Genomic DNA, 22,154 nt, shown 5'->3' with positions numbered 1-22,154 from the left:
GTGCAGACGCCGACCCACACATGCACGTATTTGCACACACCCTGAAGAAATCTTTCTGTATATGAAAAAGAATCCACACGAATTGAAAAAAATGAGGTACATAAGTTCATTGACATCTTTCTGATGAAGTACAGTTTCTCATTCCCTGCCATTTACCTTTTTCCCTGCCAGGGGCGTCACGAGGCTTTAAGAACACGGGGCTTAGCCCCCAGGAGTTACACAGGATGCAAGTGAACGTACTGTACAAGCACAAAACTTCACAAACGGCTAACAAAAAAAATGATAAAAATTAGGGCTGTCAAACGATGAAAATTTTTAATCGAGTCAATTACAGCTTAAAAATTAATGAATCGTTATTAATCGCAATTCAAACCATCTATAAAATATGCCACATTTTTCTGTAAATTATTGTTGGAATGGAAAGATAAGACACAAGATGGATATATACATTCAACATACGCTACATAAGTACTGTATTTGTTTATTATAACAGTAAATCAACAAGGTGGCATTAACATTATTAATATTCTGTTAAAGCGATCCATGGATAGAAAGACTTGTAGTTCTTAAAGGATAAATGTTAGTACAAGCTATAGAAATTTTATATTAAAACTCCTCTTCATGTTTTGCTTTTAATAAAATTTGTAAAATTTTCAATCAAAAAATAAACTAGTAGCCCGCCATTGTTGATGTCAATAATTACACAATGCTCATGGGTGCTGAAGCCCATAAAATCAGTCACACCAGCAGAGGGCGACAAAACTCCAAAAAACACAAGTAACAAGTTGGCATTGCACTGTGCTGTCATTTTGATCTGTTTGAGTGGGGCGTGTGCGTTAATTGCGTCAAATATTTTAACGTGATTAATTGAAAAAAAATACTGCCCGTTAACGCGCTAATTTTGACAGCCCTAATAAAAAATACGTATATGGCGGAAAACTTCAAGTTCCGCTCTGAGAGCCCCAATTTGGCAAACTTTCAAAATTGTCCATTATGCATGTCATGTTTGTGTGTGTTCTCAGTTCATTTTTCTTTATTCGGCACCACACCTGTGCTTGATTAGGAAAGCTCCATTTTTAAGGAAGCCATCTGCTATTGCTTGCTACTTGCCTTGCTTACCGTTGTGTGTTCATCGTCATCCTTCGTGCTTCCCAACGTTCTACTCTCGTCTTCTGGTTTAGTCATTTTTACTTTTGTGCTCTTTTGGACTTTGTAGTTAGATTTTTGTACTCTGTTATATTCATGCATTCTAGCGTGCTCTCTTAGTTGCACTTATTAAATACAAACATTCACTCTACCTGTGGCCTATACTACGAACTGAGTTCAACCTCCCCAGAAGTAATCCAGTTTACTAGCGGGTAACCGGAGTTGACAAAACCTGGTTGTCTAGTTTGTGGTCAATCGGTGCTACGACGCTGATTATGAGGTTGATTAGTCGAACCTGTGTCAACCCAGTCAGAGTTACTGCGCGTTCACATAAAAGGGGGCGGAGACCAGAGTCAAACACTACTTGTGACGATGGCACGGGCACCTTACTTCACGGAGGAGGAATGCGCCATGATTAAAATCCACCCTCACCGCGAAATCCAACACCGATTCGGCGAGTAGAGTTCGACGGGTCTATTGACAGCGAATTTACAGATCGTGTGATTTGTGAATCCGTCAATATGCCAGCTTACTTATGTCCATCAAAAGAAATAAAGCCTGCTGTTAGGACAATAAAAGAAGATTTGGTACGTTAACAGTAAGAAATAATTTATCGCGCATCACCACATGAAGCAGGATGATTGTATGTTTAGTCCCCTTGACTGTATGAATACGTATGTTCTATTTTTTAGTTTGGGGCTAAAAAATCCAGCCCGACCCGAGTCCGATCAATCAACTTGAAGAAGGAAATGCGGGATGCCCTGCGTTGTTGCGTAAATTAAAGCCCGTCTTTTATAACGAATTTTCAGTTAAACAAGACTTTAAGATGCATATTCAATAAACATTTATGTCTTTTATATTTGTGCGTCTGTCCTATCAGTGGATTTGACAATTTAATCTCTTCGAGTTGGCAGAAAAAAACGCAAGTTTTCTCAATGTTTAAATAGTCTATTTTTCTATGATTATTATAACTGCATTTACACAACGAAATAATAAGCTGGAAAGTTCGTTAAATATATTTCTTGTATGAGAGCAATGCTCCGCATTCGTTGACATTCAGCGATTTTAACAATCAATTTGAAGCATTTCCATACCCCACTCCGAATCGCACGGCATACAGTGTTCTTACGCAGGTATTCAGCATCACAGATGGAATACATATATTGTCCCTAGCAAAAGAGCGCATGCACGGACAGGCACACAAGCTGCGCGGTTGTGAGGGCCTGACTTGGCGGGTTACATTAGTGACGTCCGCCTCGATCATTTGTCACAGGTAAAGAATTCCCTAAGCTGAAAATCTAAATCTTTCATGGATAACATCTTCCGGGTACGCCAGCGGATTCTGGCGGTCTCCAAAAACCCATGCCCTCCGAAGAGAGCCCCTCACAATCCGCGCGCCAATGTCGTTTGGGTCGTCCAGGTACGCTGTCATTGTCAGGAGGACACATCCGCGGAGGAGTGCTGTTTAAATATAGCGTGGTTAATTAGAATTCTGGAGTTAAGCAAGATCTAACTCTGAGACGACCAGGTGTGGCGTGTGTTGCCATGGCAACACTTCTCGGTTCCAACATATCCACCTTTCGTAGTCTCGCTTAGCTGCGAATTTAGGTCGCACGTGATGAAGTTACTCTCGAAGTTACCCTGCTAAGCCAGAAAACCGGCTTCGTAGTACTGTATAGGCCACAGATCTCCTGGTCTGTGTTTGGGATCCACATCAACAGCTTGCCGCTCATAACAATGCATGTGTGATATATCATTGGAAAGCTTAAAATCTCAAGAAAAATTTTGAACAGGAGGGCATTTTTTAAGAAAGTTTTTTTTTAATTTATTTAAACAGCAAAACCCTATCTGGAGGTGAGAGCATGAAAGAGCAGAATTAAAGACGCCACGACTTTAACGAGATACTATCGCGTACTTACCTTGTTTCGATCCAAAAACTCCATTTAGCATGCCCTGAGAGTCAAGACAAAGCCGTGAATGGCCACGGCCGGATTTTTGGGGGATTTTAGGGGTGAAACATGGTAATATAACAAGGGTCATGATGCAGAAATCGCAGACATCAAAGAATGGTCGAGATTTTCTTTTTCATGTTTACCCTTGTTTTTTGTTTTTTTTTTCAATTTTTCTTTGTTTGGATGGATTATTTATAATCTAACATACTGGTGAAAATGCGACAGCAATAGTTATGAGGTATGAGGTAGATATTCGTGACTTATTTAGAGACACCATTTTTTTCATTTTGACGTAATTTGTTTAAAAGTTTCAAATTCATCATCTTTTTCATCATTTTTTAAAGTCGTTTTTTTTTTAACGAAATATTTAACATCAATTAATGAGTCTAAGCTAAAAATGACAGACATTTTGAATAATACATATTATATTAAATATTACCTTCATTTTATGGCTGGGTTGAAACAAAAGCGGTTGTGCGACGTCTGTAAACGGGGGTTTCCAGGGTAAAACGGACAAATTAAAAATAGTATCTGCTATGGCAGCATATAGACATATTGTTCTATCAAACACAACAGTTGTTTTGGCTTAAAATACAGCAGTTTATTTTAAAGAGGAGTGCAAGAGCAGAAACTGCTTTTCAGTCTCCGCCATATATAATATAAATACAATACAGTGGTACCTCGACATATACGATCGCTTCGACACACGATCTTTTCGACATCCGACGTTAAATTTGACTCGACATTTCTTAAGGAGCCATGTGCAGATTGTGTATATGGAGTGAATACATGACCAGCGATGGTACATAACGGCGTTATTTTCTTCAGTAACGGGGTAATCTAACTAATTATTTTTCCCGCCGTTACAACACTGTTACCGTTACCGACGGTAAAAAGTGGTTCGTTACTTACTCTGAATAAATCGAAAAAACTACTAGCCGTAGAGAGTGTACTCTGCTCTGTTTATTTGTCATCCAAGACTTTGGGTGCGTTTAGGCTAGAGAATAGCGCACGTACTTCTTATGACTCCAGGCTTTTTGTCCCTGCTCATTTAATTAGACAATGCTTTCCAAAGCTTGCTAACGTTTCTGTGTTTGCTACACCTGAATGCTAGCCTCATTCCCACCCCCCACTGTCAGCTAGCAAGAATTCTGCTTCCATCTTGTGGACGGCAGACGCTTTGAGGGTAACGGGAGGAGTAGGGGGACGAGGCTACCTGAATGCACCCCCTGGATAGATGCGATGGAAGTGATTGTGATTGGCTGAGGGTTAGAGTCATGGTAAGCCAATCAGAGCCGGTGTTTTCACACACAAACCGGAACAGCGCGTGCGGCAAACACACTCACGCAAAACAGATGCAGAGGGATATGATGGCAGAGCATTCAGAGGAAAATTTGTCCTCTACGAGGTGGAGATATAAACACTATTTCAAGTTGGTCGAAATTAAAGGAAAGAACGTGCATGTAAAGTGTCATTTATGTGCCGGGGCAAAGCTTTTGTCGACATCTGTGGTAAGCAGCTGACTCCATATTGTTTTACTGTTGACTTTTGTGAACAAAATACCTGAAGTACAGTAGGCTAAGTCTACTTGACCAGTTGTCTCAGGTTGCGAGAGTTAGATTTAATTGATTAAACTCACTTTATATTGTTATTTTACCATATTGTTTACTGTTTATTTTTGCTGCACTGCAAGTGTAGTATAAATCTGTTGCTGGAGAGGCGCAATAAATATTACAAGGTTCTTATAACACAGCTACCTTTCTGTTCTTCTCTATTCAGCTGACTCGAATACTGCTCAGAAAATTTCAAATTCTTTGACATACAGCAACTTCTTTTTAAAGTAACAGAAATAGTTACTTTCCCTGGTAACTAGTTACTTTTGCTATAGAGTAATTCAGTTACTAACTAGGTTACTTTTTGGAAGAAGTAGTGAGTAAGTATAACTAATTACTTTTTCAAAGTAACGTGCCCAACACCATACATGACCATATTAAATATAGGCGGATTCTGTAGATGATGCCAAACTCCAAACTTTTTTTTTTTTTTTAACCAGTGAAATTTAGAGTGGGGCACTGCAAATCAATGGTGCACGTGCCCCAGTGCAATGTCTGCCCATGGTTGATGTATTTAATATAAAATGTATTAAACTCTTTCAGTTTTCAATGAAAGACGTGCAGTCGTGTGGCGTTAATCATCATCTGTGAGTGGAAATGACTTTGTCTCTAGTAGAAATTTGAAGTGGATGAAATCAGCATTTTTGACACCCCCCCCCCCCAAAGAAAAAAAAGTGAATAAAAACGAACATTTTGGACCCAAAAAAAACAATGCTCCATTTTTGAGGAAAAAAATGATTAAAAACTGAGAGTAGTTGGAAGGTCATTCGGCATCAGGCCTCCCACTTCAAATGGATTCGACGGACGTCTATCGCCGTCAATGGCAGGGAAGGAGTTAACACCGCTTGTTCTAAGCTCCTCCCCCTCGCATCCTCGGGTCCTTCCTCACCGCTTCTCTTCATCATCCGCTGAGCCGCACATGGAGGTGAGTTGCTTTCTATCACTCTCGTATTCATCTGTATTTTGATCACAAATAACCCGGTGACAGACTTTGCATTGCCAAGACATGCTCTCATGAATGCTTAGGCAAAGAATAAGAAGCATTATCCACACAGGCATGTTGTTGTCTGAATCTGAAGCAATGTCAAGTCAAATCATTGCCAGTTCTCTCAAACACAAAATAAGCATCAAGTAAGATTTTAGTCTGAAGTCTATGTAAGCTTATTCATATTTATCATTTATTTATGGTGGGGATTGGGAGGGCACTGGGGATACTTCACCTTTATCCTGCTCTGCACCAAGCACTTTTAATGGGTACTGACTACGTAGTGTTGTTGGAACGCCAATCTGAATTTGGTCGTTATCCAGACGATGACAAATAAACTCTGAAGTGAAAACTCTTCCATCTGATTGGACGGCAAGATCCATTTCCTCTTAATGGACCTAGACTGCTGCCGCGCACACATACACACGCACGCCGAGATCAATACACCGGATGTGTTTGACGATGACTGTGCACGATAGAGGTCCGATCCGGTGGATGGCGGAAGGACGGCAGCGAAAGAAGGAACGACGACGCCTTCTTCCCGCTCCGGCGGTCCCGCGGACGATCTGACGATGACCTCTGACCCCAGGCGAGCGGCCATGGAAACGTATTGGCGAGAGGTGGAGAGCATGGAGGAGGTGGAGGAGGAGGAAGAGGAAGAGAGGAAGAGCGTGGATGGTAAATCCAATTTTGGACCAAAAAACCACTACAGGCATTATTTCAACGAGGGTTGTTCCGATCATGTTTTTTTGATCCCGATCGTTTTAGTTTGATTATCTGCCGATCCCAATATTTCCCAATCCGATTGCTTTTTTTGCTCACGATTCAATTCCAATCATTCCCGATCATATACATTTTGGCAATGCATTAAGAAAAAAATGAATAAAACAAATATATATATTCAACATACAGTACATAAGTACTGTATTTGTTTATTATGAAAACAAATCCTCAAGATGGCATTTACATGATTAACATTCTTTCTGTGAGAGGGATCCACGGATAGAAAGACTTGTGACTTTGTATATTGTGACTAAATATTGCCATCTAGTGTATTTGTTGAGCTTTCAGTAAATGATACTGTAGCCATGCCCAAATGCATGATGGGAAGTGGAACCATGACTGTGCGTTGTGCTACCAATTGATATATCTTCTTTGCGTTGGGAAATAACTTAAGGTGTTCAGACAAAGATCAGTTGCCACCTTGCTTCCCTACATTGCTTCCCATGATATTTCTAATCATAGGGAGAGGGATTACAAGGTTTTAGCCAATTGAAGAAAGGCTCCTAAGGCTGCCAAAATTCACTCTACTCATTTTGCGCTGCCTTTTATCTCTCTATTTAAGTAAAACAGCGTCATTACAGATTGAGCGCGACAATGAGTGAGAGGGTCGTGCAGCGCATATATTAATAAGGTTAAATATTTTTACGTGACACATTTTTTAATAAATTAATTGCCGCCGGTATCGTGATATTTCTGATAACCCTACCTTAAGCCTAAACTAAAGACTCTGGATGAGTGTAACTTATTATGTCTGAAACGTTAAATACAATTAGAAAACGATTTGATTAAAATATATTTAAAAAAAAGGCATGGCCGATATTTTTTTGCCGATTCCGATACTTTGAAAATGACGTGATCGGACCCGATCGATCGGCATCTCTAATTTCAATGAATCGTAATTTTATTTCTAAATTTAAAATGTTGATTCATTCTTTCCCCACAATATTTTGGAGTTATTTTTCAGTGTTCATTTTGTACTTAGTTTTGAATCAAGGAATTTTATTCCATTTTCAACCAAATTGATTAATTGATCCATTTTCCTTTTTATCGATTCGCTTTTCGGGGAATATATTTTAAAAATAGCTCATTTTTAATACAATTTCAATGATGTTTAAGCTGATTTTTGATTTGACTTGAGTTTTGACACTTTTTCGCTGTTTCTCAACCAATGATTGACGTCCAATCCATTTGAAGTGGGAGCCTCCCGCTTCAAAGGGATTGATTGGTTGGACGTCTGTGATAAACTCTTTCATTTTGAAGAGCCAGACGATTGGACGTCTGTCGCCGTCAAGGAAAGCAAATCCTAAAGCCCAAATGTTTGCCGGTGCAGAGCTGGAGCTGGAGGAGGCGTGGCTCACAGAGGCGGGACTGTCTTCCCTGCTGATCGGGGGCGACTCCTCCCGAGGGGCTCCGCCCACCGCCCGGGCGCTCCTGTCCACGCTGACGCGCCGACAAACGGACACGGTGAAGACGCGGCTCCACAACTACACGCTCAAGAACAAGCGCGAGCGCCAACCCGTCGCGCACGTCAAGGACGTCTTTGCCGTGAGTTGCCGCCCGACCCTCTTACAGAAAAAAAGAGAAGATCGCGGATCCGCTTTTTAAAACGTATCAACTCTTTGATGGCGATAGCGTCCAATCCATTTTGAAAGGGAGGGTTGGGGGCGATCGTTCCATGAATTCAACATTTTTGACTAAAAGAAACCCCAAACATTTGTTTAACACCCCCAAAAATCAACATCTTGAACAAAAAAAAAAATCCAACATTTCTGACCACAATACAACACTGGGACAAAAACACGATTGCCCCTACCCACTTCAGAACTAGATCTTTCAATGGCGGCCTTCCCAGTTGAAGTGGATCGGGTGTGGAAAACTGTCCGTGGCAGTGAATGAGTTCAATCATCCATCCAGAAGGTATATTACAAGATTTCCATTTACGCTACTGAAACAAAGTTTGCAGAAGAATGGGCAAATGTCCAGCGACAGCAACAAAAAAGATAAACTACTGAAATTCTACATTAACCCTTTAAGGTCTGGGCCTATTTTGTCAGATTTTGCATGCCTTTGAAGTTGCCTTTATATTTCAAAGAAAGAATTGTTTACGATGGCCTGGTTTGGTCTCTTTTTTTGTGACACCTTGAACTTCATGTCCAAACTGTTGTTTCCGTCACTGACCAATTATAAATCATCATTTTGGGCCCAAAAAGACCAAAAATTCCACAATCGTTTTGTCAAAATTTTTTATTTTGATGTCCAATTGACAACCAAACATGCGTAACGAACCGTTTTGAAACTTTGTAATATTTATTCAACATGTTAGGATGAACATTCAACCAAAAAAATTTAGAATAAATAGTCTTATATTTGACAATTCAACATAAACAACAGGTATAGCCATAGGCGTTTTTTGCCTTTATACATGCTCTAGTCAAAACAGGTTATATACAGCAGACCGAACAGTGAAAAAATATATACCATCTAACACAAAAAGTGTTTAGAGGCCATCTCTTTATGAGTTTAGGTATTGCGGCCCATCACCTGATGAAAACTATGTACACACAATCAAGCTTCTTGAACACACATTTATATACACAAACTGAGAAGACTGATTGTGGGAAAAAATGTATATATATATAACATTGGGGGGGGGAAAGTATTTTCAAAAATATTTACAATAAACAAGTTAAATTTTTTTCAGGCATGCCACTCCGAAAAGCAGTTTCGTCCTGGAATTCGAAACAGGGCGACATCACACAGCCCACACTTCCATGGGGTGTTGGTCCTCTTTCCACCCTTCCATTTTCATTTCACTTTACTTTCATTGTCACTATAAATGTACATGAAAAAAAGTCAGTATTTATGAAAATAATAAAGTATAAAATAAAAAATATATACAGCAATAAATAATAATGGAAATCTATATGTATGACAATAGAAAGAATACCATAGCTGAATATGTGCTACATCCCTAATCTTCATATAGAAAGAAGATCACCACAATTATAAATTCCTGCCTTGGATACACACAGTTCACGTACGACTTTGATCTGATATGCACATTTTATTATTATATACACAAACACACACTTATATTGCATCAAAATTAACTTTGTCATGCAATATCAAAAGAAACTTTCAAAAGAAACTTTTTCCAGCCTAAAAAAAAAAAAAGTGAGTTTGCTTACCTCTGCTCGTCGATGGCGTCACCCACGTGTTCAAATCCGTCACTATCTTCACTCGAGGACTCTTCCGAAGAAGACGATGATGACGAATTCGGACCATCCTCTTCCTCAAGTTGATCAAATAGCACAGTTGCTTGCGCTAAATTTAGTTTTCCGTTCATTCTCAAAGTCACACAAAGTCGCTGCGCGGCCGTCGGCTCGCCACCTCGCTGCTTCAGAACACTCCTCCCTGTCGTTCGGTGGAACCTCGCATGGCAGTTATATTTATTTAAAAAACGCATTTTGTGCTTCCACTGTGACTTCGAAAGGGTTCGTTTGATTTGTGTTTTTTTCATGGAGCTTCCGTTTTGAAAAAGGACAAGAAATGATGGAAATATAGACACAAACAAATGATCCATGCAGCGTTTTAATGTTTTTTTGAGAGGACAATAAAACTATAAAACTTAAATGACAATATCTCACGTTTTAGTTGGTCGATTGACTTCAAATAATAACGAGAGTAAACCGCAACTTCCGCACTTTAAAACGAGACCAACCAACGGCATGTGGGTGACGTATTTAAAACGTGAGGGCGCTTCAAAGACGACGTGCGCTGAGGACGCGCCGGCGCGTCCTTCGACTCTCAAGGGTTAATATGTAGTCAGATTTTGAGCACTGTTTAAGTAACTGGCTCCATCTAGTGTTTAAAGTGCAAGAGAACGTGGACTGAACTCAAGCTTCTTGTTTGGACCAATGATATTTTCAGCATTGGCTGCCGGTAACGCACTCTGCTCCAAAGTGCCTTTTCATTTCTTCTCCAGTTAGGCTTTGAGACAAGCGAAAGCTCCGTCCCTCCGAGCGACGACAGCCGATCGACACCAAACGGCTATGACAAGAACGTGACCAAAACCATTCGGAGGCACACGAAATCGGGTAGCCGTCTCCGCGGCGCTCTACGTCCGTCCTTCCGCCCGCCGATCGGTCCTTTGTCCTTTTCCAGCGCACCCTTGTCTCGCGTCCTTCTGTTACGAAGCGGAGCCTCCTCGAGCGCCCGCTTCCGACGCGCTCGCGGCCGAAGCGGCGCCGACCGACGCCGATTGGTTGCTGCGCGAGCGTCCGTACTCGGAGGGAGTGGCGGAGCACAGAAGGGGCGGGGCCTGCCAAGACTGCCGACGCGACGGAGACGAGCCGGTGAGTTTGACCTTTGACCCCGGCCGAGCCGGAAGGCCCGCGTCCGCTGACCCTTCGCCGCGCAGTTCGCTCGTCCGCCTCGGGGCGCGACGCGAGCCGACGACCTGTCCTCCGACGACGCCAAGCGACTGGGCTTCATCTGCCACATCGAGCTGTCCACCTTCCTGCTGGCTCTGGGCGTTCAGAGCAAACGCGCTCGGCCGGCGCGCGGCGGGAACCGGGGTGCGGCGGTTTCCCTCGAGCCGGCGACGTCCGAGCTCCGACGGGCAATAACCGGTCTTTTTCCTCAGACGGCGCGGTCTTCGGCGTGCCTCTGGAGGTGCTGCTAGACCGCGACAGGAAGAAAAGTCCCGGGGTCAAAGTTCCCGTCGTCTTTCAGAAGGTCCGTGGCCTTTCGCCGTCGGCCGCCGCCACGTAGCGCCTCGCTTAATATGTTGCGGGCGTGTAGTTGTTGTGTGTTTTACAGCAGAGCGGCTTGCGGACCGAAGGCATTCTCAGAGTACCGGGATCGCTCGCTCGACTCAAGGTAACGAGTTTCCTACGCAGGTGTCCGGACGAGGCGGGCCGGGTATTTGTTAGCTCGCCTTCTGCAAGCTCATTAGATACCGCGTGCGTGCGCGCGCACAGTATCTGCGCAAAGAACTGGACAGGTGCCCGGAGGAGTTGGATTGGTCGACGGTGCGCCCGGCGGACGCCGCGGGTCTGTTGAAGCTTTTTGTCCGAGAGCTGCCCGCTCCTCTGCTGACCGCCGCGCACCTGCCCACCTACCGCGCCGTGCTGGGTACGCTCGATCGAACGCTCCGACTCGACCGGCGCGACGTAACGCCGGCGCGCGGGTGTTCGCGCAGGGGTCTCGGGGGTGCCGCACCAGGTTCAGGCGCTGCAGTTGTTGTCCCTGTTGCTTCCCGAGGCCAACCGAGAAACGCTAAGAGTGAGCGAGAGACGGAGGGAGGGCGTTCGGCTTCCCGTCTCGGGGCCCTCCGGTCACCCCGGTCCTTTGCGCCCCCAGGCTTTGCTGGGGTTCCTTCGTCAGGTGGTGGCCCATCAGGAGCACAACCGGATGTCTCTCTGGAACGTGTCCACGGTCATGGCGCCCAACCTGTTTGCCCCCCGTCGCCGCGGCAACAAGCTAACCGTCGCCGAGCAGGGGGACGGCCTGGAGGAGGCGGTGGGCGGGGCTCACTTAGTCCGCCTCATGATCACGCACCAGGACCTGTTGTGGACAGTGAGTCCGACCTCCCGCCCGCCCGCATCTCGCCGTCCGCTCGCTCAAGTCCTCCGTTCCTGTGGCAGGTCCCTAACTTCCTGCTGTCTCAGCTGAGACAGATGAACCAAGCGTCCAATCAGAGACTGGGACTGTCCCTTACCCGCCCCGGTCGTCTTCTCAGAACCAGAAATGACAAAAATAACAAGCAGGTAAGCAGAAAATGCCCCTCTCTAGTGGTACTTCACATCAAGCGTGACCAAACCGCTGCCCAGTTTGAATCAAATAGGTCGAGCTGCGGCCCATCCTTCCGCGCCTCTTTTTGGTGCCCGATACGTCCCGCGGCGCAGAAAAATGGGTGTAGGTCGTCGAAAGCAGGGGGCACGGTTGGCAGATGACAAACGCTTGATCTGATTGGCGGTTGAAAGCAGGGGGCGTAGTTGGCGGATGACCGAGCTCGATCTGATGACTGATGAAAGCAGGGGCAAGGGGTGCGGTTGGCGAGTACCGCGGGCCGCAGCTGGACTCTTTTTGATTGGCTTGCGGTCAAGCCCGTCAACGGAGGGGGGGGGGGGACTGGGTATGTTGTCCTGGGCCTCAGAACCATAGGGGGGCCCTGAACGACCCTTAATTTATTTGACTTTATATTCACATATCCCCCGTCTTAGAGAATGGTTTGACCCCGCTCTGGCACACTCAAGTGCTACGCATTTTCTTGTCTTTGTCAGTGACTGTAGCTGGAGGAGAGTGAAAATGATAAAAAACTACATCTGCACCACCATATCACAGGGCAGGCTTAACAACCTAGCCATTGTTACCAAACTGCACTTTATGGTCAGTCGCAGTGCTCTCAACTCCGCACCGTAGTGTGGAGTGGACCGGCGATTTACTCGGCTCGTTCATCGTCAGTTCGTCCGGGTCTTCCTTCGGGACGGTGGCGATGTGCATAAAAACGCAGACACACGTCAGATGGCTTTTTGGTGGAACTTTTATTAACAATGGGGGACTCACAGCCACTCAACTCAGCGCTACCGCGCAACAACTCCTATCTCACCGCCCTTACGCTCGCCCACCTCTTCGTCTGCGCTAAATTGGTAAAGCCGGTCATATTGTAGGGGCCCCTTGGGGATGCCAGTAACAGCATGCTTTCCATTGAGCTTGCTCAAAAACTGGATATCACGAATGTTATAAATGACTGCTGTCAAAAAATCTAGGCACATCACTGTTTGAGAGCTTGATAACCCCAGGAATGCATAGAGGGCTGGCCTGGCAAAGGATGTTTAGTTATGTTTTGTTGCTTAGCTGGCAGGCATAGCACTCTCAGTTGTGTTGTATTGAAGCCGACATTATAGATGGAAATTATTTATATTGTGTCACGTCACATTACGGTCCATCTCAAATCATTTGAAAATTTAACATTGTCATTGATTGCAAAGCATTTAACCACTGCGTACGTTGTCGTGACAAGCCGGTAGCAGTGGTGGGGGGCCCTATAAAGGTCTCTTGTCCCCGGGCCTCAGCAAGTCTGTTGACAACCCTGCCTGCAGTAAATGGTGAAAATTAGAGGTTAGATTTTGTGCCCGAACCCGACCCGACATTCGGGTCGGGCCCACAATTTAAGCATTCACGTTCGGGTCAGGTCGGGTCGGGCCGCCATGCCGGACTAATAAATTATTTAAAAAAAAAAAAAATAAAAAAAAAATGGAGAGCAAGCACTCTGTATTGCGCTTTTGCTTGTGCGTGTGCACGAACGCCATGGCGCCGGCCGCTTATCCTTCTTGTCCTCCCCCTCTACCGTTTGCGCACGGCCGAGGCGCCCCCCTCTCCTGTTCCCTCTCCTTGTCAGAGAGGCGCGTCCATGTGAGAACAATATCCCACACACTCAGAAATATGTTTAACAAACTTTCCCAGCGTTATTTCGTTGTGTGAATGCTTTGATAATTCTCAAAAAAATATGTAGATTATTTAAACATTAAGAAAACTTGCGTTTTTTTCTGCCAACTCGAAGAAATGAAAATAAATTGCTGCTGCTGCGTTTTTTCCGCGTCACTCAAAAAAAAAAAAAAAAAAAAAATAAATAAATGGAGAGCAGTCTCTCTGTATTGCGCTTTTGCTTGTGCGTGTGCACGAACGCCGTGGCGCCGGCCGCTTTTCCTTCTTGTCCTCCCCCTCTACCGTTTGCGCACGGCCGAGGCGCCCCCCTCTCCTGTTCCCTCTCCTTGTCAGAGAGGCGCGTCCATGTGAGAACAATATCCCACACACTCAGAAATATGTTTAACAAACTTTCCCAGCGTTATTTCGTTGTGTGAATGCTTTGATAATTCTAAAAAAAAATATGTAGATTATTTAAACATTAAGAAAATTTGCGTTTTTTTTTCTGCCAACTCGAAGAAATGAAAATAAATTGCTGCTGCTGCGTTTTTTCCGCGTCACTCAAAAAAAAAAAAAAAAAAAAAATCGGGTTTTTCGGGCTCGGGCCTGCAAATCTAGTTAAGTGATCGAGCTCGGGCCGGGTCGGGCCTCAATACCAGCGGGCCGTGTCGGGTCGGGCTGGATTTTTTAGGCCCGAACTAGGCTCTAGTGAAAATGGCCCACATTGGAAGCTCGACTTTAGCCTACATTCTGTTGCTCTTCTCAGCTTCAACTCTAGATGTGCTAATCACTTAAACAGTGAGCTGACAACATGTGGGAAACTTTAGGAATGAGATGAAATGATCGCCACCAGCCAGCTTACCAGTCCATCAGTTAATACTTCAAAATGAATTCATTTTTTAAAAAAAGCCCATCTTTTTTTGCTCGAGTACTACTTTGGGACAAGTATTTCCATCGGTCGCAAGGTTTGAGTCCATTTTTGAGATATTGCGTTAACTCTTGCATCATCAGGTGACGGAACTGTGCGACGGCATTATCAAGGTTCACGCTCCGCTACACGCCAAAGTTTCCATGGCGATCCAGCTGGACAGGCAGATGACAGCCAAAGACGTCACCGCCCACTTCAACTGCGATAACAGGTATGACAAATATTCTCGTCGTTGCGACGACGCATCATCGTAAAATCAAATCCGTGGACCTTTATTGTCGAGTCAAATACAACTTCAAGATAACGTGGGACTTCTTAACCCGCCTCATCAGTCTGTACATTTTAGCCTAAAGCCTATAAAGTGGTCCGAAGAAATATGGCATGGATGCAAGTAAAAACCCTTAGACGGACGGCGGGATAAGGGCGAGGCAACGTCGGGTTGGGTTCGGTTCCGTTCTCCGGGGTACAAAAGCGACACCGTTGGCGCTTTTCTACGCCGTGTGCCGTCTCTCCGCAGCGCGGCGCTGCATCTCTTCGAGGTCGGCGGGAACATCGGCGAGCGGCGGCTCCACCCGGACTGCGTCCTGTTGGACGTCTACCGCGTCAACCCCCGCTGCGACTGGCTGGTCAAACCCTGACCGAGCGGACTTCCGTTTGAGCTTAGGAGCAAGCCATGCCGTCCATGTGCGACTCCTCGGCGGCCATGGCGGCGGCCTGCAGGGCTTCCGTGTCGCTCTGAAGAGGATTCCCCAACTTCCTCTCGCTGTGCATGTTGTTTTCGTGGCGTTTCAGATCCGACGCCTGCGGGCACACAAAGCGGTCGTAGCTGAGGTCCAAAATTTCACACGCCTCAATTAAACTTTTTTTCCTGAACTAAGAAGGGAGCCTGGTTTTTTTCCCTCACCCTCATGGGCTTTGGATCAGGGGAGGGGACGGTGTCTACCGTGGGCCCGTCCGGCCCTTTGCGAGGAGAGTTAGCCGATAATATCGGGCGCTCGCTTTATGAGATCAGCTGATTATAGCGTTTGAACACCGGAATATGTTGGTTTGGCGCAGTTAGCTCATGTACAAGCCTGCAGCCTTGGTGGCAGTTGTGCTGGCCAAAAGTATTGGCACCCCTGCAATTCTGTCAGCTAATGCTAAGTTTCTCCCAGAAAATGATTGCCATTACAAATGCTTTGGTAGTAATTTCTTCATTTATTTTGCTTGCAATGCAATGGAAAAAAAAAAAAAAAAAAACAGAATGGAAAAGAAAAATTCATTCATTATCATTTTAGACAAAACTCCAAAAATGGGCCGGACAAAAGTATTGGCACCCTTTGAAAAATCATGTGATGCTTCTGTAATTTGTGTCATTAACAGCACCTGTGGCACATAACAGTTGGTGGCAATCACTAAATCACACATATGCAGCCAGTTAAAATGGATTAAAGTTGACTGTCCAGTGTCCTTGTGTATACCACATTGAGCGTGGAGAATTGACAGAAGACCAAAAAACTGTCTGAGGACTTGAAAAGCAAAATTGTGAGGAAGCACAGGCTATCTCAAGACTACAAATCTCCAAAGACCTGAATGTTCATGTGTCTACCGTGCGCAGTGTCATCAATAATTGCAAAGCCCATGGCACTATGGCTAACCTCCCTAGATGTGGACAGAAAAGAAAAAATGACGAGATTTCAACGAAAGACTGTGCGGATGGTGGATAAAGAACCTCCACTAACACCCAAATAAGTTCAAGCTGTCCTGCAGTCCAAGGGTACAACAGTGTCAACCCGTACTATCTGTCGGCATCTGAATGCCCAGGAAGACCCCACTTCTGACCCAGAGACACAAAAAAGCCAGGCTGGACTTTGCCAAAACCTGCCTGAGAAAGCCAAGAACGTTTCGGAAGAATGTTCTCTGGTCAGATGAGACAAAAGTAGAGCTGTTTGGGAAAAGGCATCAAGATAGAGTTTGCAGGGGAAAAAAACAGGCCTTCAAAGACAAGAACACGGCCCCCACAGTCAAACATGGTGGAGGTTCCCTGATGTTTTGGGGTTGCTTTGCTGCCTTTGGCACTGGACTGCTTGACCGTGTGCATGGCATTATGAAGTCTGAAGACTACCAACAAATTTTGCAGCATAATGTAGGGCCCAGTATGAAAAAGCTAGGTCACCCTCAGAGGTCATAAGTCTTCCAGCAGGACAATGACCCAAAAAGCACTAGGAAATGGTTTGAGAGAAAGCATTGGAGACTTCTGAAGTGAGTCCAGACCTGAATCCCATAGAACACCTGTGGAGAGATCTGAAAATGGCACCCTTCAAATCTCAGAGACCTGGAGCAGTTGGCCAAAGAAGAATGGTCTCAAATTCCAGCAGACCATTGTAAAAAAAAAAAAAAAGAACTCACTAGAAGCGGCTGTTTGCAGTTATTTTGTTTAAAGGTTGTGCTATCGAGTCCATTTTTGTATGAAATGATATTGATTTTTTGTGTTTTTTCATTGCAAGCAAAATAAATGAAAACACGACTCCCAAAGCATTTGTAATTGCAATCTTTTTCGGGGAGAAATTGAGCACAATATGACAGAATTGCTGGGGTGCCAATACTTTTGGCCAGATCTGTATCTAGAGGGCACTCTAAGATGCTTGGGATTGGTTAACTGAGGGAAAGCCCCTTAAATAAAATGAAAAATAATCAAATCTATTATAACTACTGCGTAACCAGAAGGGAATCACACAAAAACAAACATCATTAGAATTGAAAATCTGTTCAAAAGCCCAGCAAAATGCATCTTGGCAATCGTCATTGCCTTGACATGCCCATGGCATGTTGTGGTGACGGGAATCCGTCAGCAGAGGGGGCTGACGGGTGGTAATGCATGAGGAAATAAGAGGCCCGTGTTGGGAGCCATGAAGAAAGGTTCTGGTCCACCTCAACAAGTCAGAGCGCAGAGCGGATGTCAATTCTTTGTGCATTGATACTGTATCTCAAATCTCGCTATCGGTTCCAAAATTCATTATCGGACAACTCTGTTTGCAGTGGTTGTTACAAGTTCAATCAAGTGAAATTTCACAGCCTTTCTAAAGAATGAAATGTCAATTCTGGGCTAAATGTCACAACCCACTCAGTTTGGGGTAGAGTTTCAGAAAATGACAATTTGGTGCAATTTAGGCAAATAATAACCCACCAAATGAAATTGAATACGATTTTACGATCCCACGGGAAATGGAAACAAAGTGAGGCACGCACCTTGGCAAAGGCCTTGGTGCACGACGCGCAGACGAAAGGTTTTTCTCCTCTGTGCCTCCTCTCGTGATCTTTCAGGTGAGACTTGTGTTTAAAAGCCTACAGACGGACGAGAAGGAGGTGAGAAGCGGACGGACGTGCGGGCGGGCCGGATCTCGGGTCGCGCACCTTGTCGCACATCTGGCAGGCGAACGGTCGCTCGTTGCTGTGGACCCGCTCGTGTTTCTTCAGGTCCGGAGCCCGGATGAAGGATTTGCCGCAAACGTCGCATCGGTACGGCTTGAAGCCCGTGTGGATCTTCAGGTGTTCTGGGACACGGTTGGCGTCACGTGAGAAGAGCGAGCCCGGCGACGGCGCCTTCCTTACCTTTGAGGTGAGCGTGGGTGGTGAAAGCTTTGGCGCAGATCTCGCAGGCGAAGGGTCGCTCGGCCGAATGGAGCTTCTCGTGCTTCCTGAACACACGACGCACGCCGACTGAGCTCGGGTCGGGTCGACGCACCGCGGCGTCCCTTACCTGAGTCGGGATTCGTCCAAAAAGGTCTTGGCGCACACGTGACAGGCCAGCTGGTCCCGGTGCCCGTAGAGAAGATACTCGAACTTCATGTCGGCGGCGGCCCAACCGGGCGGCTGCTCGTCTTTCACCTCTCCCATGCTGTCGAAGGTGAGCGTCTGGGTGGCGTGGTGCTCCGCCCCCAGATCTTTGGGTTCCGTCTCCATGTCCGGCACCACGTCTTGGTCGTAGCAGGCCACCTGGGGGTCCACATCCGGCTGTGATATTTCACCCCGACGCATAAAAAACCTCCCGCTCGTGACCAATGATCTCATCCTTCCAGAAAAGGCTACCTTGTGGACGTGCTCGTTGGCTAGTTCCTTCAGAATGGCTTCTTGCTCACGCAGCGCCGCGTTGGGAGATTTCTCAAGCTCCTGACTGGCCGTGGCCCCGACCAGGTCGTCTGCGGCCGGCGTGTCCTCGTGCTCCCCGAGAACCTGCCGGAAAAAAGAATAAATAAACAAAAAGCCGGGATACCTCGCCGGCCGGCCGAGCACATTGTTGAGCGGCAAACGCCGCGCCGACCTCGGCGTCCGCCACCAGCTGAGCCTCAGGAGGGAGCGCCATCTTCACGATGTCGAAAGGAAACTTGTCTTTTTCCTCGGACGGCGCGTCTTCTCGTTTCTGCCGCAGGACAAAACCCATTTAACTGGTCAACTCCCCAATAATCCCAACCGCTCCACACCAAATTTCGTGCCCGCTCGAGTACCTGTGAACAGAGTTTGTCCAAGAAGCGAATCCCCAAGATTTGTCCCGACGACATCATCAGGTTGATGTCTCTCTTCTTGACCGAGATCTTGGCCGTGTACATGTAGTTCAAGACCTCTTCGAAGATGTCCGAACGGATAAAGTCGATCTCGATGACGGACGAATTGTCCACCTGGACGCGAGGCGGGGGCTGAGTAACCGGCGCTAGCTAGCGAGCTGCCGGACTGACCGGCGGGCGGGTGTGGCTACCTCGTGTTTTTTGAAGAGTTTTTTGAAGTAGTTGGAGCAGGCGGCCAGGACGCAGCGGTGAGCGCGGAACTTGACGTCTTCCACCACCACGGCGATGTCGCAGTGCTCGCCCTCCAGACGCTGTTCGTTCAGCAACTTCAGGAAGACGTTTTTGTGTTCCTCGTCCACGTACTTCACCGTCTCGGCCATCTGGACCTCGGGCGCGTCACAAACATCCTTCACTCGGACCGGAGGAATAAGGCTACGGATATCACTTTTTTGCCTTATAATTTGGACAATATTTTAGATCTGTCTGCACTATGTTTAACGTACATTTATAAACGCCACACTCCAGCAAGGGACGCCTGTCTTCAAAAGGAGCAGCCTTGTGTCGGACGCCAGCGCGGGTCACCTCTGCACCGGAATTTTTTGGCGTTGTTCGATAGCCGAGTCAGTACCATTCGCCTCGTTGTTTACAATGCCGTCATGCGTAATTGCAGCGGCGCGCTCCGTGACATCACTTCCTATGTATCCAATTATTATACGGATAGTCTTACTATACTAGGCGGTTTAGGCGCTGTTCATGATATTTTGCGTCCCTCTAGCCTGTGTCATAAAATCTCCGGACGAGGGGGACATCTCGTAGTCTTAACTTAATGACATGTTTAAGCCCAAGTCTTCTCGATAAAGGGCGCTCATTCATTCGTTCGTTAGCCCATCCAAGTCTAAACGGACTGGACATCTAGCACCGACAATGGCGCCGAAACATGAGCCGGTCCTGCCTGTTCCAATAAATTGGACGTCTATCATTGTCAACAGCAGCGACAGGGTTTATGGTGATTCGCTCATCTTGAAAAGTGACATTGCTTTTGATGGGAACACTGACCCTTCCAATATGTCCGCCATGTCATCCTTTAGATGAAAAAGTGTTAAATGGGGCCATAACCAGTGTATATTTCTGGTTTGATTCATGTTCATTTCAGTAATTTAGTTTCTATTCAATACGTTTAGAAATGAATACAATGTTATTTCCCAAAAATATCAAAATACAATGAGTCCAAACTGGAAACAAATCATAATTGCTGATGCGTTTTGTTTTTTTAAATAGTCACTTGCCCTACAAAGTCTTACAAGTCTGAAGAGTTGACACTTCCCGTTTTGCACAAATGAAATGAAAAGCGTTTTGCAGCAAGTCTGTGTCCCCACATTGCACGTTAATGAGCTGAGGACTCCAAAATACTAGACGTTAAGTGCCGGCCGTATTTGGAAGGATGAATTACTTCAAAAGTCAAACAATAAAGTTTGAGAAGAGCCCAGTAGATAATAGTACAGTATGTGGAGAGGGAGGGAAGGTTTATTTGGATGGCGGGCACGCGCCTCGGTGCGTGTTGTCGTGACGTCACGCGCAGACGTTACTCACAGAGCTAACGATTAGCACGGAGCTGCTAGTAGCCAAAGTAGAATCGACCGAGAGAAAAGCTAAAAGTTCGGGCGAGCGAGCGCGAAAGGAGGGACGAGACGAGCTAGCCCCCCAACTACCGTCGCATATCAAAGAACAAAGACGGCGCCGTTCCGTTCGAACGGTCCGGAGCAGTCGTGTACTGTTTGAGCGGGCTAAGGAAGGACCGCTACGAAGGCTAGGCTAGGCTAGGACAGGACAGGACGGGACCCCGGCCGGCCCGAGTTCGACGCGTTTAATGGCGGCCGCGCGGCCTGCGTGCCACTCGAGGAGTCAAAATGGCGCTTTCCGCTAAGCTGCGGCTCGGAGCGCGGACGGCCGGCCGGCCATCGGTCGCTCTGCGCGCGGCCGTTCGCTTTCGGGAGCGAGACGAGACGGAGGACACGCACGAGAACGAGCGGGCGGGCGGCCGTGAGCGGCTCGAGAACGCGCAGGCAGCCATCCCCGCGAACAGGGCGCGGGCGCGGCGGGCTCCTTACCTCGGTGCCGCGCGGCCGTTCGCGCTCTCGCTCCCGCCGCCGCCGGGCGCCAGCTGCAGCTGCGCTCCGATGCCTCCTAATTTGCTCCTCCTCCTGCTTCTTCTAGATGTTATCGATGATGATGTCGTCTTTGTCGAGGCCGCGCTTTGCGCCTGCACGCCAAGATCACGGACGGACGGCTGCCTGCCTGCCTGCCTGCCTGCCTGCTTGCTTGCCTCCCTCATCGCGCATGCGCGTTCTTTACACACGCGGCCTTCGGGGAGCCGCGTAGCGGTCGAGCTATCCGCTTGTCCAGCTGCCGAAAACTCGCCCGCTTCAAAATGTCCGGTCCAAACGCGCACGACGGACATCCAAGTGTCTGTTCCGTCCTTTTTGCCATGATGCACCGGCATGTCGATCATCACGCAAGTTCACTTTCACGAGTAATACCTCAAAGGAGGTACACTACTGTCACAATCACACAGAAAAGCCCAAAAAGCGATCAAAATGGAATAGATTGGACGTCTATCACCGTCCATGGCAGTCCGTCTGTTAATTTTATATATATATTTGGGTTTTTTTTGTAACAAAAACATGATAGAAGAACAATCAACAACAACGACAAAAACACAAATATGCCAGGGGGTAGAAACAGTCCAATTTGCACATCAGAGAAGAAGGGGAAAAA

The 22,154-nt window shown here is 46.4% G+C and overlaps 2 protein-coding genes across 6 annotated transcripts; one reads left to right on the top strand and one right to left on the bottom strand.

Annotated features, from left to right (window-relative positions):
- Nucleotides 1-5,530: 5,530 nt before the first annotated feature.
- arhgap28 (Rho GTPase activating protein 28) lies at nt 5,531-15,692 on the top strand. The gene is made up of 14 exons (XM_057823884.1): nt 5,531-5,636; nt 6,176-6,374; nt 7,810-8,024; nt 10,465-10,576; nt 10,644-10,834; nt 10,900-11,056; nt 11,125-11,216; nt 11,283-11,360; nt 11,462-11,615; nt 11,683-11,765; nt 11,844-12,059; nt 12,128-12,250; nt 14,922-15,049; nt 15,356-15,692. The coding sequence occupies exons 1-14, from the start codon at nt 5,532-5,534 to the stop codon at nt 15,474-15,476; spliced, it is 1,974 nt and encodes a 657-aa protein (XP_057679867.1). The 5' UTR covers nt 5,531; the 3' UTR covers nt 15,477-15,692.
- On the bottom strand, nt 12,722-21,720 carry zbtb14 (zinc finger and BTB domain containing 14). 5 transcript variants are annotated; one of them, XM_057823891.1, is made up of 10 exons: nt 21,488-21,720; nt 19,571-19,759; nt 19,323-19,493; nt 19,139-19,237; nt 18,907-19,050; nt 18,578-18,813; nt 18,430-18,515; nt 18,232-18,371; nt 18,067-18,162; nt 12,722-15,639 (listed from the first exon to the last, which is right to left on the bottom strand). In XM_057823891.1, exons 2-10 carry the CDS (start codon nt 19,757-19,759, stop codon nt 15,499-15,501), a joined length of 1,302 nt encoding a protein of 433 aa, XP_057679874.1. In that variant the 5' UTR covers nt 21,488-21,720; the 3' UTR covers nt 12,722-15,498. The 5 variants fall into 5 exon arrangements, with proteins under 5 accessions (XP_057679874.1, XP_057679872.1, XP_057679873.1 ...); XM_057823889.1 differs by lacking the exon at nt 21,488-21,720 and adding an exon at nt 19,883-21,400 and having other exon boundaries at nt 19,571-19,786; XM_057823890.1 differs by lacking the exon at nt 21,488-21,720 and adding an exon at nt 19,883-21,400 and having other exon boundaries at nt 19,571-19,765.
- Nucleotides 21,721-22,154: the final 434 nt, after the last annotated feature.

This window comes from Corythoichthys intestinalis, chromosome 20 (genome assembly GCF_030265065.1).
Source record: "Corythoichthys intestinalis isolate RoL2023-P3 chromosome 20, ASM3026506v1, whole genome shotgun sequence".
NCBI lineage: Eukaryota > Metazoa > Chordata > Actinopteri > Syngnathiformes > Syngnathidae > Corythoichthys > Corythoichthys intestinalis.
The sequence above is the reverse complement of the archived record's forward strand: the minus strand, read 5'-3'. Positions and strand labels throughout refer to the sequence as shown.

Excerpts from the sequence above, each read along its gene's own strand:
- arhgap28 (XM_057823884.1), top strand. The coding sequence starts at position 5,532 with ATGGCAGGGAAGGAGTTAACACCGCTTGTTCTAAGCTCCTCCCCCTCG. Across the intron at positions 10,577-10,643 it reads TCGGAGGCACACGAAATCGG|CGCACCCTTGTCTCGCGTCC; the intron begins GTAGCCGTCTCC and ends GTCCTTTTCCAG. Across the intron at positions 12,251-14,921 it reads ATGACAAAAATAACAAGCAG|GTGACGGAACTGTGCGACGG; the intron begins GTAAGCAGAAAA and ends TTGCATCATCAG.
- zbtb14 (XM_057823891.1), bottom strand. The coding sequence starts at position 19,759 with ATGGCCGAGACGGTGAAGTACGTGGACGAGGAACACAAAAACGTCTTC. Across the intron at positions 19,051-19,138 it reads AGCTGGTGGCGGACGCCGAG|GTTCTCGGGGAGCACGAGGA; the intron begins GTCGGCGCGGCG and ends TTTTTCCGGCAG. Across the intron at positions 18,814-18,906 it reads CCAACGAGCACGTCCACAAG|GTGGCCTGCTACGACCAAGA; the intron begins GTAGCCTTTTCT and ends GTGGACCCCCAG.